Source organism: Brachyistius frenatus, unplaced genomic scaffold (assembly GCF_029030835.1).
Source record: "Brachyistius frenatus isolate BFR_SWC_R1_liver_20210118 unplaced genomic scaffold, ASM2903083v1 Contig_9, whole genome shotgun sequence".
Classification (NCBI taxonomy): Eukaryota; Metazoa; Chordata; class Actinopteri; family Embiotocidae; genus Brachyistius; species Brachyistius frenatus.
The window spans coordinates 7,024,984-7,039,100 of record NW_027210608.1 but is presented as its reverse complement, the minus strand read 5'-3'; the positions used below and the strand labels follow the sequence as shown (position 1 = coordinate 7,039,100).

Sequence of the window (14,117 nt, the reverse complement as noted above, 5' to 3'; positions counted from 1 at the left end):
CAACAATTTTAACTGCAGGATTTTGGAGCAACAAATGTGACACTGAAAAACACTTTTATCATCTTCGCTTCGTTCCCTCATCAACTAAACATTCACTTTAATATGAGAGTTCAATCAAGTTAAAAACAGACATAATTTAATTACCAATGCAAGTAAACATGTTTGTTACTTGTCTTGTTCTTTCCTCGATGGCACGGTGATTGAGCTAACAGTAGGTGGCAGGAGTGTTGTGTTGCATGATCGGCCCAGTCTTCTCCATGTTGTTACCACACCTCAGTCACACTTCATCCCTGTCTAATGAACAAATTAATGAATGGAGTCGACTAAGTTCAGTGTCATGTGAACACATGCCGGAAATAAATTCATTAATCACCCTAATGAACCAGATGCCAGTCAGTTTTGCTCTATTTACAATTAAGGTTTGTTTTCAATGTTTCATAATGTCCTTTTTTCCCAAAACACACCAGAAAGTCTCTTATTTCCATTATCCCTGTTTTTGGCGAGTTACAGGTTTTTCAATATTATACATGGACCTTTTGGGCATTTTCATGACATAAGCACGTAACAAAGAACCTGTTAGTTGTCTATAGTTCTGCCCTGTAGATGAACAGGCTATAGGAACGTGCCGGTATTTTTCACTTGTGTCTTTGGTTCACTCTACAGCTGCACTTACTGGGCTTTTATAAGATCAAAACTGCAGTGAAAAGGCTTCTTGTATTGGCGGCTTTGTCATGCGGCCAACGCAGTAGATGTTTCGTGCGAGAAATACAAGCATCCGCTACTTCACACCAAAGTCTGTCATCCTACTCTTCTGTTGACAACCTCTATCCCTCTCATGCTACTAAACAACATCAGAAGTGACACTAATTGAACTATTTTTTGTGTGTGTGGATTTAGCTTTCTAGCACTGTTCACACTTGTTTGTGAGGCCACCGCTTATATAAGCCATGATTCACTAATGACTGGGAATCACATATAATTATCATGATGAAGTTAGCCTTTCAGTCTGTTGACACACACTGGTTGTGTGCAACACTTCATTCTCTAATATCACTGAAGGACTCTGATTTGCCCCTCAGTGGTATTGTTGTTAAACATGCAATGGGTCAATTGAACTTTCTTTTTTTTTTTTTTTTACACTGGCCACAATAAAGCGAGAGAAGATCACATTTTATAGTTTCATAACACTGAAAAAAAAACATCCATTATCATTAGCTGCTATCTTAGTATAGACTTTTCCTTCCTAACATATTTGCACATCTTTTGTATTTTTGCCTTTCGTCTTGCAGTTTATCCAATCAGTTTTTATGTGACGTTTGTCATTCCAAGCTCACTGTGTTGCACATTTATGCTTCACTCAGGTGTGACAGATAGTGTGACGTAGAATGTGAATGTAGAAAATATAAAGCTAAAGATTAAATGTTTTGAAGTTTTAAATTTGTCTAAAGAGTCAGCCCAAATATGGAAACCTGGCAACTGCTGCCATGTTGTAAATAACGGCTGCCTGTGATGACAGAAATGTGACACAGTCCTCTCAGATAAGAGGAGTCAACGAGATAAAACAGTCTTACTTATCTTTCCAGATGATATATGATAATGATTGCAATGATGTCAGATAGACTGAGTGAGACGGCTTTCATTACTCAGCCCACTCCATCATATGCAAATTTCTATTAAGACTGACATTCAGAATTTAAAAAGCACATGTCATGCACTTTGACAGTGTCTCATACAAGGTGTAATCATATATTTTATTGTACAGCCAATTGCATTCAAAGGTGCAGTTTCTAAAAATGCAGTGCAAAGGAGAATAGTAACAGTAGTAAGTAAACATGTCAGGTCAAAATACAAAAGCACAGCACCATCAGCCACTGTACAACAGTGTCATGTGAAGCTACATTCAGCTTGAATCATTCCTGAAAGAAAACTGTTGGATTACTGCCGGCCTTAAAAACATACCATATGACCATAAGGCTTACAGCATATCCAGGTTATATTTTTCTTTGAAGCGACAAAGGTAACTACAAAAGAATATGAATATTAAACATACAGGAGACAACATATAATGCCACTTCAGCCCAAAATGTCTCACATTCAGATACACTGACCTGAGATCTGTGACTGGTACTCGACTGATAGAATACAAATCCAGGAAAGACTCTACCGCTTATTACACAACAGCTTTAGCCCTATTTGAACATGAAGGCAGGCTAGAATAGAGATTCACCACAGCATGTGAGGGTATCAGTCCACGATAAGTGGCATCATGGGAAGGAATGGTGGAAATTTGATAGTAAAGTCTTTCTATTAATAAAGCTCTTTCCTCATGTCTGTAGGGTTTTATACTTATAGGCTTTTATCTTTCCTCTAGCTCCTCTTGGACTTTCTATGTGATCACTTAAGTCTCATTAAAAGATATTCATTCTACGCCATCTTGACCACTTTGGGAGCATCAGCAGTTTTTTGTTTCGTGGAGGTGTTGCTGCCGTCTTGCTCGGCCTTCCTGGGCATCCTTGGGCTACCAGCAGCTCTCCTGCCAGTCTGAGGGCTGGAGGAGCCAGCAGCCATCTTCCGCTGAAGTAAAGGGCTCCTGGAGCCCTTTGGCTTTGTTGGGGTCATTAAAGAGTCCATGATCTTTAGTGACCTCAGGCCAAGCAGACCACAGAAGTAGTTACACTTGTGTTGAGAGACAAAGTGCTCAAAAACTTTTGGATTCCCTTCAACAGTTAAACCTTGATGCCTGCAGTGACACATAACACAGCAAAACGAAATGTTAGTGTCATGATCAGTATAAATGCAAGTTGCCTGTAAAATTAGGTTTTCACTCTATAATTTACAGAAACAACAGTACAAATACACGAACCCGGTTGATTTGACTGAAATTCCAACATTGGTGATCTTTGTGTCAACACCTGCAAAATAACATCACGCAATTACTTTAATATTCTGTTGTTCAGGTAATATATACAGATTTGAAAGACGTGCACTGTGAATCGTCCCAAAAATACATTTTTTCAAATCCAAAATTTTCTCAATACACAACATACATAAAAATAAAAAATCTTTAACATTTAGATAAACATGTTGCAAAGGTCAAATTTAAAGTAGATCAGGTCAAATTTGCTGCTCTCACACTTGTAATTATTGCAAGCAGTGTTTTACCTTATGAGTTATAGTAATGTTGGTAATCCATCAACCAATTTTGAGCTTTATATGCTCACTGACACGTCTATATACTTGGCTTGGTAAATGTGAAGGTTCTGTTGTGGGATGAACCAGGACATAAGTTGGCCTCTGGTGAATTGTGTCTAGTCTGGACTGTGTCAATTCATGTGCTTACAGACTTGCACTTGCTATTTGGACTGCACAAGTTTTTTTGTATTTTTGAAATATTTAATTTTGGTTTATTTATTTTTGAGTGTAACATGCTGTGCACTATAAGTTGCTATCTGCATGGTGTGCTCATAACGGCCAAAAATTTAAGTAAGTGGCCACATTTCGGTCGCCATGTTAATTATGTTGCAGAAGAGGATGGACCAACAATCTATTTTCAAACTGCTGAAACTGGTGGCTGAGGAAACAGCAGCTGCACCAACAGTCAGTGTTTATTTGTCAGTACATACCACTGTGCTATTGTTTGGATATAACTCTTTTGTGTGTGTGTGTGTGTGTGTGTGTGTGTGTGTGTGTGTGTGTGTGTGTGTGTGTGTGTGTGTGTGTGTGTGTGTGTGTGTGTGTGTGTGTGTGTGTGTGTGTGTGTGTGTGTGTGTGTGTGTGAAACAGGAGACACAAAAACACTTCATTTTAAGTGAAATGACCGAATGAAGCAGGCAGATATTTTGGTGGGTGATGCATTCATTTCTAGTAAGTTTTCAAACGCAACACTACAATGTTAAAATTCACACACGTAAGTAAGTGCACTGACGGAAATACCTGCATCGAGACACTTGTCTAGATTTAATCCTGCTGTGTTTAATTCAAGTGTCAGCCTACCTTCTAGCCGAGTGAGTAGCAGGTTGCCATTGGTCCATTGAAAGATCCAGTGCTGCAGGGCACAGCACTTCTGCCCCACCTCAGAGCCAGTCCTTGTGTCTATTCTGCCTGTGTGATCTAGGACAGAGTATTTCTCATACTCTCCTGTCAGATCAGTCTCCACAGTGGCGTAGGGGACAGTGTTTGCTGGTCGGTACATTAAAAAGACTGGAATCACCCTGTAGAACAAACATGATCAAAATATAAATGACTTTTAGAGATGCTTAATGCTCGCTGTTCTGTAGATAACAAAGGATGGTAGCTTTTTATTTAGAGTAGACTGATTATACTCACTCAAGAAAGGACCCAAAGTTTTCTTTCACTCTTGCCTCTGCAGAGAAGATTTTGCAGTATTCCCGAGCCAGGTTCTGAATTTTACACTCCTGTGTGCAGAAGATTGGAGAATAGCCAGTAAAGATTAGCTCAACCAACACCAATTTATTTATTCAATCTTTTGATTAGTGCCACAGTAATCCTACAGAGGTGGCAGGAATGACACCTGATTCACTTTAATACCGGAATTTACTGAGTGACATTCAAATGAAAGGAGGCTAAATAAAAATAATAATTTACATACCTGCTTCACAATATCCAGATTCTTGTCTGTAAGACATCTTTCCTCTTTGCCTCCATAGGCGATAGGGCTGTGCACTTTAATGATACATGTGTTACCAGATTCAAACACAGGCTCCAGACCATAAATGACTTTTGCCCTCCAGACTTTATGAGAACAGCCATCTCCAATATGAGACTCCTTCATCATTATACGGCCAAAGAATTTGTTGCCCCAAACGCCAGAATCAGCCACACCCTTGTTGAATATTAGGGGAGTCATTTCGATTTCTTCTCCAACTGCATACACAGAAATATATATATATATATAAAAGGGCCGTCAGAAAAGCACAGGAAAAAAAATATATCTGTGCTCTAAACATGTAAAACCTCATCTTACCACCAAGGTCCTCACGTCGTGACATGCCAGCCAAGACTGCAAAACAGGGAGAGAGAAGACAGAAAAAAAATCATGCGGAGGCACAGTAACATAAGGAAAAACTTGTATGTTTCTTTAATAAAAAATAAAAAGTACATACAATCTGCACTGAGTAGGATGTCTGTTGAGTCTGTCCCATATTCATTTGTGATTGAGCATCCGTAAACACCAGAGTCTTTGCATGATGCCTGAACTATGGCAAGATTTACCTGAGTTTCATCCCCTGCACTGAGACACAAATAAAAAAATAATAATACAGAATGTATAAGAATACCTTTTGATTTTAACATTATATATATATATATATATTATTATTATATATTATCTGTACAGATATTCCATTAAGTGTCATAATGTAGACAAACATACTACAAGTAAGTTCCTCTGTTAACTTACTTTCTTTTAACCTGAGCAATCTCCTCTTCATTTTTGTACCATTTTATCGTGGAGTCACTGAGAACATTGAAGAACTGGCACCACAGCTTCAAGTGTCCTGTGGCATCTGCAAACGTTTCAGCCCTGATTTTACGGATAACCTGAGGAGCTGCAGAGATCCAACATAGACAACATGGTGAAGGTCCCCCCTTTTTTATATTCTGCAAAGTAACCTTACTATATCCAGTTTGATATGTTTGCTCTATATAACCTACATAGCAGGGTTTGCTTTGAAAAAAAAAGAACTTTTTAATGACATGCCTGAATGAAGGGGCACGTGTCAAATAGCAAATTTCATTTTTCATCTGTAATGAGTTCGTAAGAATCTAAACACAGCCCTTAGGATGGATTTGTGTCCAGCTGCTAGTACAGGCAGGACAGCTAAACATCTGAGCTATCAGCACACTTTCATTATCTCACCCCAGAACACGAGTTCCTAAAACTGATCTTCTGTAAATATTTTTGCCCTCTGGAGTGCTGTTTTACTTTAAGACGCCCTGCTGTAAACTCCACACTGTTGCCTTTACAAAGATTAAAAAGTATTGTGTCTTTCTTTACAGACCAAGTTTTGCAATAAGAAACTGTCTCTCAGAAAACTTCAGCAGTATGCATTGCTGCCATGGTCTTTTTTTTTTAATATCACCACAAGGGTGGAGCCAAAGTAGGAAAACATTTTATTTGTCACATAGTTGTCATTTTTTGTCTTCAAGCAACATTTTAAGATATATATATTTTGTTTTACCTTTGAACGGGTTGTACTTGTCCTTTTCTGCAGATTTCCCCTCAGCATGGATCTCCTCAGTGGGCAGCTGGTTTGGTGTTTGACTTTCTGATGCAATCTTCCTTCTGCTCAAGAGTGGAGAACGCCTTTCTACTCGAGAGGTTTGCTCACCAGCAGGCCAAAGAAGAGGTGAGCGTCGAGACAGGCTTGGAGACACAGAAGGGGTCACAGGACTCGTGGAAAGCTCACTGTTCTGCGTAGGTACCTCCTTTTTCTGAGTCTGGTTATCAACAGGTGATGTGGCCTCTGTAGCCTCCTCCAGTTTGGCCTTGGTTATTAGGATTTTGCGGCGTGCCCCAGAGGCCAGCTCTTGTGGAGTAGCAGAAGGGATGGGAGAAACACAGTTTCTTTTCTTCAACAATGGACTAGGCTCAGGACTTGGATTGTTTATGGAGTCAGACTTCATACATTCGTCAGCCATAGAGCTCTCTGGCTGGATAAACTGAGGATTATTCCTTAGTGTGCCAGAGCTAAATTCACTTTCAGTGGGAAACTTTTGCACACTCTGCAACACTCTGTTTGTATTGTGTTCCTCCATTTTGCCCTGATCAGCATGTGTTGACAAACTCATTTCTGTAATCCTCCCTTTAATTTCACCTGTTAGTTGAATTTCTGGAATTAATCCCAGGTCTTTGCCTTCAACAGGTTCTTCTTTAGCATGCTCCAAGAAATTTACATTTTGCTTTTGAACACTGGCCTGCATATCTGTCACTGTGATTGGAGACCCAGATTCCTGATCGACAGTCCCAGATTGGTTTGAAATGGATTGGACTGGATTGGTCAGTTTGTCCTTAGCAGTCAAAGAAGTAAAATTGTGTTTGACAATTTTACTCCCAGAAAGGCAACCAACAACGGAATAATCATTTGGTAGAACCAGAGTTGATGCTTTAGTTTCTTGGCCAATGTCCATGACACTTCCATTACATTTTTTGGCATGTCCTGTTATGTCTACAGAAGTGTCAGTGTCAATGACAGAAATAGGAGGGACCACAAGAGGTTCTTGCAAAGCCTGAACATGTGGGGAAGTTGTATTTTGAGTCCGGTCCTGATCAGTTTTATTTAGTTGTTGATAAACCTCCATAAGTGTTGCCTTTATGCTTGTTGGTGCAGTATCATCAATGCTCATCTTGGTTTCCCTCTTAGGCCTTGACCTTTTCACTTCCAGATTACCTTTTCGGTCATCAGCGCTTAACTCCTTACTTGTCGCTGTTGAAGTCGGATCTGGTAATAAACTAGCATGGGTCGGTAGGATGGACACTGGATTTGCTAGTGTGGAATGAAGAGCCTTTATCTGTGACCTCAAGAGTTCGGCGATAGATATCACTTTCGTCGCAGGTTTTGGAATTTCCAGGAAGTCGATGACTTGCTCCAAAGAGTTTGTGTTTTCTGGAGTTTTTGATAGGAGTGGGAGAGCAGTATCAACTTTATCTGACATCAGATTATTTAAGTCTGAACAAGGTTTCTCCACCACTTTAGATTTGGGTTCACTCTTCTCGTTTCTTTTATAAAATGCATCCACAATGATTACACTACTGTCTTTATTCCTCGTGCCAATTTTCTCAGTCATATGTTGAGTAGCAGTTTCAGTCTCCATCTCAACTATCTTCTCATTTGGGGCCACACTGTCAATCTGAACTAATACCTTATCAACTGTATTACCCTTTACCTTCTCATCATCTTGTACTTCTGTCCCTTCAACAGTTTTTATAGCTGTATCAACTTGGCTTTGCAGGGCGGTGGGTGAAACGTTACACCTCGGGGTGTTGTCACCACCAGCAGGGCTGTCGAGTGGAAAGCCCTGCAGGTGTGTTAAAAGGACCGTATGGCTTTCATTTGAGTCCCTCGAATGATCCCATGTGATCTGTGTCATGTTGTCAATGGCTGCTTGAGGACCACTGCACAAAGAAGAGGTCTTGATGTCATCCGTCAGGGTCTTCCTCTCTATCTGAGTCTTTTGTGGCAGTTGAGAGCCGAACGTGCACCGGTCTGGTGGTAGCTCAGGGCCGACAGGTGCATCATCCCTGTTCATCTTCGTATGGGCCTGTGTAACCTTGGGACATAATACAAGCAAAGGTTGCCATGCTGTAAACACTTATTCCCTTATCCCTAACTATGCTGCACATGGATAAACACATGCATTTTTAAAAACAGCAACAGCGTAACCAGCAACAAACAGAGAAAGGAATGGGAAGACCTTAGAGCAAAAATACTTTTAAGAACTAGAAAACAGGTATTGTTAGTACTTTAACCTACTCTATTGCCAACGTAAGACACATTCATTTGAAAAGATGCAAAAGCTGCAAAAGATTGAATTCTTGCCACATTAATATTTGTATTCCTGCTAATAGATTAAAGGGAAATCTACTCAAATATATCATGTCAGTCCTTTCAAATCCAACTGCAGCACATTGACTAAAACCTGTTAGAAAATACAACTAACACATTGTCCAGCAAGTATTCTTTGAGTCCTATTGCTCATTAGTAAAAAAAAATCATATAGTAAAACATAAGGGAGGAACACGAGATTCCTGCACCATACAAGCATGTTTGATGAGTGTCACAGCCCCATAAAGTCTGTTTTGAGCTCAGTCCCTTTTTAAATTAGTCTCCCTGTGTCACGTCATTGCATCATAGATTAGATAACCCATATTATAGTCCAAGGTCCATTCTTTTGGCTTATATCGTGCCTCAAAAAGAAACCTCAGAGTTGACTTTAAAATATTAAGCTTTTAAAATAATATATTATACGGTCAAAACACATGCCACATCCCATTTCGGCTAGTTTCTCCTTACTTCCCCTCCTCTCCTTCTAAGTCTGACATGGGGAGGTCTATTCACAAGGGAGGTTGCTATTTTACATGTAAGGGTGGCCGGAAAGGAATGCAAATTATTTAAAGTGGTGCATGCTGTGTTTTGTCTCATCTCTCACTGCTGTCAGTATCCAGCCATGCCGATGAGGCTATTACATAAAGCAGTGTAGAGAGACTGACAGTCATCTAGTAGCAAAATGAGTGACACTTGACGATGTTATCAAATGACCATCCATAGCAACTCTGCTGCCCTCCTATTAAAAAACAAGCTGAGAATGTCTTATAATTTTTTATACACTTATCTATCATTACCTTTTGACAGAGCCCAGCGAGCTGTTTCTACCTGTTTCCAGTCTTTGTGCTTATCTAAGCTAACTGTAGCTTTATATTTAATGAACAGACATGAGTGTTTTAATCTTCTCATATAACTCTTAGCAAGAAACCAAAAGTATATTTAAAAAAAAATTCAAACCCTTATTTTAACGTAGGATAGAATTCTAGTTTTCAGTCCTAAAAGATGCTACAAAGGCCTACTTTCAGACCTTCAAACTTACATTATCCATCATACCTGCTGCAACTGTCAACATGTGCGTCAGTTCATTCTTGTCTACCAGCACAGCATACTTGTAAAAGCTATAAATAACTCCAGGATGCTTGTGCTGTGTTGGCAGCACAAAGCACTCATGAGCTCATGCGAAAAGGGTTGCTCACCTCACTCGGCGGGTCTGGCCGGGACACAGACGCCTTTTTTTGGCAAGAGCTCGTTTCCTTCTCAGACAGCTGCTCTCCACCCGGTTCACATGGATGTTGATGCAAAACAGTCCTGCTGTCACACAGTGTATCCACTGACTTACTGTGTCTGTGTGCTAAAGATTCATCAGAGGAAGACTTTGACTTCACGTCAACATCCATGGCTGTAACGTGTTTTGATGTATGAATGCCCTCCTTTGATATGGGTTGGAGTGTTGGTGCAACACTTGACCGTGGTGGTGTTGAAATAACGCAAGGAATTCCCAAAGTTTCTGCTGAATCTTTGCTTCCAGCTTGCTTCTCATGTTTTGCAGCTTTTTTACCCTCATTTCCAGACACAGTACGACTTGTAAAAGTATGAGCAGCAGGTGGTAGTGAGGCAGTGTGCTGGTCTTTCTCATCTTTTGACGGCCTTTCAGCAAGCACTGCTTCCTCTGATTTCTGATGTTCTCCTATCATCCTTCTTGAGTGTGTGTCTGCAACTGATGACTTAACAAAGTTCTCTACTTCCATAACCTCCTCTGAACTCCCTGTAGACTGCATTTCCTCTGTGCAGGCCGGAGCTACAGAGGGTGAACTCTCTTCTTTTGCCCTTCTTTCTCCAATCACCCTGTCTCCCAGAGTGTCGGCTTTTGCAACTTTTGCACTGCTGGAAATTTTAATCTTCTTCTTGACAGAGGGTGTTTTTGGTTGGTGTGCAGTGAAAATCTTCTGAGTGGAGTCATATGTGTATGTACCGCTCTTACTGCCATTGTCATTGATGGCCTGCCCACTGGTGATAGCAGACACTGCTCTATTAGTGACAGGGGCTGGCTTTTCCTCAGCTTCCTCCACAGTGGGCTCCTGTAACCTGGCCTCCTTCTCCAGAGCCACAGCGTGATGGTTGTCCTCGCTGCCCTCATCCTCCGTGGAGCTTGGCGTGCTGAGAAAGGTCTCCATTGTAGAGCGGCGTTTCCTCTGTGTGCGGTCCGGACTGATGGTTCGCAGCGGCTCCTGGTTTTCTTTGCCTTCTGCTTCCCTGTGTCTGTTCTCTGCCTTCTGTTTGATCTTGGCAAAGTAGCGCTGGTGGATTTTGAACTCATTCATTTCTCCCACCTCCAGAACCCCAGAGCAGGACACAATGCCTTTAGTGTTGATGGCGGATGCCTGGTATATAGCTGCATCTTCCACAGTGCAACTGTGAATACATTTAAATCATATCAAGTCATTGTTATTGGCAAAAACGCAAGAAAAAACTGTTCAGTTAGCTAATCTCTTATCAGAGAGATTATTTTGGGGAACAATGTCAAGGCATTGTCTTTATTTTGTACTATTCATAGCAGAAAGATTGAAAGAATACACTGAGACATTTGCAGTACAATTGTGCAGGTTTTGATAAATCACATTTCTTCAAAGAGTTTGTAGAGGCTTGTTAATCTTAATAGTATCTTGGTACAACACATACAGTCTGATTTCATAACAGTGTCTCTAAATATACCTACTTGTAAATGTGCAGGGAATGACTTTGTCCATTGCGGAATATTTCATATTTAGGCAGTCCACAGTATCTGTCCAACTGCATGTCATCCTTATACCATGTGACCTGAGGGGAAGGGTATCCTGGTAAAGGAAATAAAAATAATAAAACAAGACATTTGGGCAATATAGTATAACTGCTATGTTGAGAACGGTTTACTGTTTTAGCATTACTGTTTTTTTTTACATCTCTTAAAATGTGACAGCAAAAGCACGATACTTCTTGTTTTGTATTTTAGTCCTGTCACAAATGTCTGGAGTAAAGTCTTGCTAAGTGTTTGTAGAGGAAGCAGCATTTACCTTCAACCACACAGGAGAATTTCACGTTGCAATTTTCGGACACAGCTTTTGACTTTAGGGTAGTCTCAAAGGACGGCTGCGTCTCTTCAGTTAGTTGTGCCATCACACTGCAGAGCGTGCTCCTGTGCAAGAAAGGTCAGGTCAGTCACAAAAATCAGCTGCGTCTATATGGTTTTTGTTATTATTCTCTACAGACTGGATTATTGTTTTTTGTAGATCAGTTTTCAGACTCAAAGGAAAAAAATATTTACCTTTTTTTGTTTTTAACTTTTTAATCAGTTAAAAAAAAATTCTATCACATGGGATGGACATAACAAATTAAATAAAAAGTGCAAAATGTTTTTTTGCTCCTGAGACCCAGTACCCATTAACTCTAGCTGACATTCTCTACTGTGTTCCTGTCAGAAACTAATACAGCTCAGAGATAATGTTTGATTAAAACATACATCATTTCTATATCAACCACAGAAAAGCACAGATTTAATGTGACTTCACTCCCAGTTTCCTAAAAAATTATGTGGAAAAAAGTTTTGAGTCTAACCGGAAGAACACTTTTTTCTCTTATCAAAAAAAAAAAAAAAAAAAAAAAAATAGTACAAATAGTGCAGTTGAGTACAAATAGCTTTTCTTCCTTTGAGAGTTTTCATTGGTCCACATGACATTAATTACAGCAATAAAAAACTAAATAGCTTCAAGAATATTGAACCGTTGTAGCATGTGGAAATATGGGAGAAACATCACACACATGCAGCTTAATGTAAAACAATAATGGCTTGCATGCGTATCAGATGATCATTATCGTAGTGCGTATGTGTGTATACAGTGCGTGTTGTTGATCCATATCTGGTGTTGACATCCATTTCAGTATTGGGTCAGAGCATAGTCAAAGGATACTGTTACACTTCGCTGAATATTACTTCCAATTAAGCAAACGAAACAAGACGTTAATGCTAAAGACAGTCACACTTGTAAATTAAAAACATAATGAATGCATTTAGTCGATGCACTTTATACTGCTGTGTGTGTTAATGGCATTCAAGGCTCGTTTTCAGAAAATATGCTACAAAAATACTAATAATTAATAGTAATTAGATAAAGCGTAACTTCAGAGGGAAGTTGTTAGTTTTACAGGATTTTCTTCCCCCAAAAATGGCTGATGGAAATTGTTATTAATAATACATTAAACTATTTCCATTTCCACTACTAGAAAATTATCTATTGAATGATAATCCTTGTTTTGCATTTGTATTAATACACTGTAGACATTTGGAGAGTATATGTCCAGAGACTACTCTGCTTTGAAGAAACACATGCCTGATATTGTGCGAGAAGAATCCTTCTATTCTTATCACATGATGCACAGTGTCATTAGGAGGTTGACCTGGAGGACAACACTCCTTGTCCCATGATCAAATCTGTGCAAGCATGAGCTAATGTGGATGCTTGATATGAAATGAGGCCTCGTGGAGCATAGTTGGGATTCTGCTCTATATTAGCACTTTATGGTGACCATGGCAACAAACAAAGAAACAAGCCTTATCCACTTTAAGAAAACCTTAAATTATTGATTATAGATCAAATGCGTCCCTACAGAGGTGTTTTCAACAAGTATGGCATAATCCTGAGTTAATCTGGAAACTGTACCTGTTTTCTGGCCTCACGTTAGAGAGATAACTGCAGCCACCAGGCCGGCTGCTCCTGCTGACATCGTTCCCATTGCTCGACCTTCCATTCCCAATAGAGGAGTGTGTTGTTGTCCTCCGTGAACCCATTTTCCACCAGGTGAAGAAATTCAAGAAAAAGTAAAAGTTCTCCAAAGGAAAAAAAAGTTTTGTTGTCACTTACTTTCGGGCTCTCCTGGGAGATTAAGCTAAAAGAGAACAAAGAGGCAAAAGATGAAAACTGGTAAACTGAATAGTAATCCAAATAAACCTGTAACATAAAAATAAATTCTTAATTTAGTTTTTTTCATAGTTTGTCATTAAAAGTACAAACATCAGCACAAGAGATTCTCTGTTAACATGTACTGTACTTCGACATGCTGTTCTATTCAGTATTTACATAGATAACACTCTTTTAACTATTTTTCAGTTAACTCACCAAGTTTCATTCCCTCCTTCGACAGATACCCCACAGCACTGACTTAAGGCACTGCAATTTCCAATCAAACATGAGCATGCGTACCCTCCTGGACTATTTATAGTTAGCCTGCAAATAGGCACAAGAGCACATCACACTTTCCAAAACTTGCCTTAGTAAAGAAAAACAATATGCCAGAACAAAAACAACAAAAAAAGCCATGTAGCAAAAGTTCTGTAGAGAAACAAGAACAATCCTTTTGGAAAATAAAATTCCAATTATCCCATGTCAAACACAAGGTCACCCAGATTTGTCAGTTCCCCAAATAGGAGGAGAGGATTTAAAAGAGAGGCCCATGTGGTCTTTTTTCTTTTCTGTCACCAGTGGATTGTAAGCACTCAGAGAAGAGAGGAAGCTTCTCAGA

At 39.6% G+C, this 14,117-nt stretch overlaps 1 protein-coding gene across 1 annotated transcript; it reads right to left on the bottom strand.

Moving 5' to 3' along the window:
• Positions 1–1,730: 1,730 nt before the first annotated feature.
• Positions 1,731–14,117, bottom strand: alpk3b (alpha-kinase 3b). The gene is made up of 14 exons (XM_069690534.1): positions 13,715–14,117; positions 13,259–13,484; positions 11,615–11,736; positions 11,281–11,398; positions 9,761–10,976; positions 6,201–8,289; positions 5,420–5,567; positions 5,124–5,251; positions 4,985–5,020; positions 4,610–4,884; positions 4,327–4,415; positions 3,994–4,211; positions 2,864–2,912; positions 1,731–2,740 (listed from the first exon to the last, which is right to left on the bottom strand). Exons 2-14 carry the CDS (start codon positions 13,384–13,386, stop codon positions 2,425–2,427), a joined length of 4,932 nt encoding a protein of 1,643 aa, XP_069546635.1. The 5' UTR covers positions 13,387–13,484; positions 13,715–14,117; the 3' UTR covers positions 1,731–2,424.

Excerpts from the sequence above, each read along its gene's own strand:
- alpk3b (XM_069690534.1), bottom strand. The coding sequence starts at position 13,386 with ATGGGTTCACGGAGGACAACAACACACTCCTCTATTGGGAATGGAAGG. Across the intron at positions 8,290-9,760 it reads GGCCAGACCCGCCGAGTGAG|GTTACACAGGCCCATACGAA; the intron begins GTGAGCAACCCT and ends TTATGTCCCAAG. Across the intron at positions 5,568-6,200 it reads CAAGTACAACCCGTTCAAAG|CTCCTCAGGTTATCCGTAAA; the intron begins GTAAAACAAAAT and ends GGATCTCTGCAG.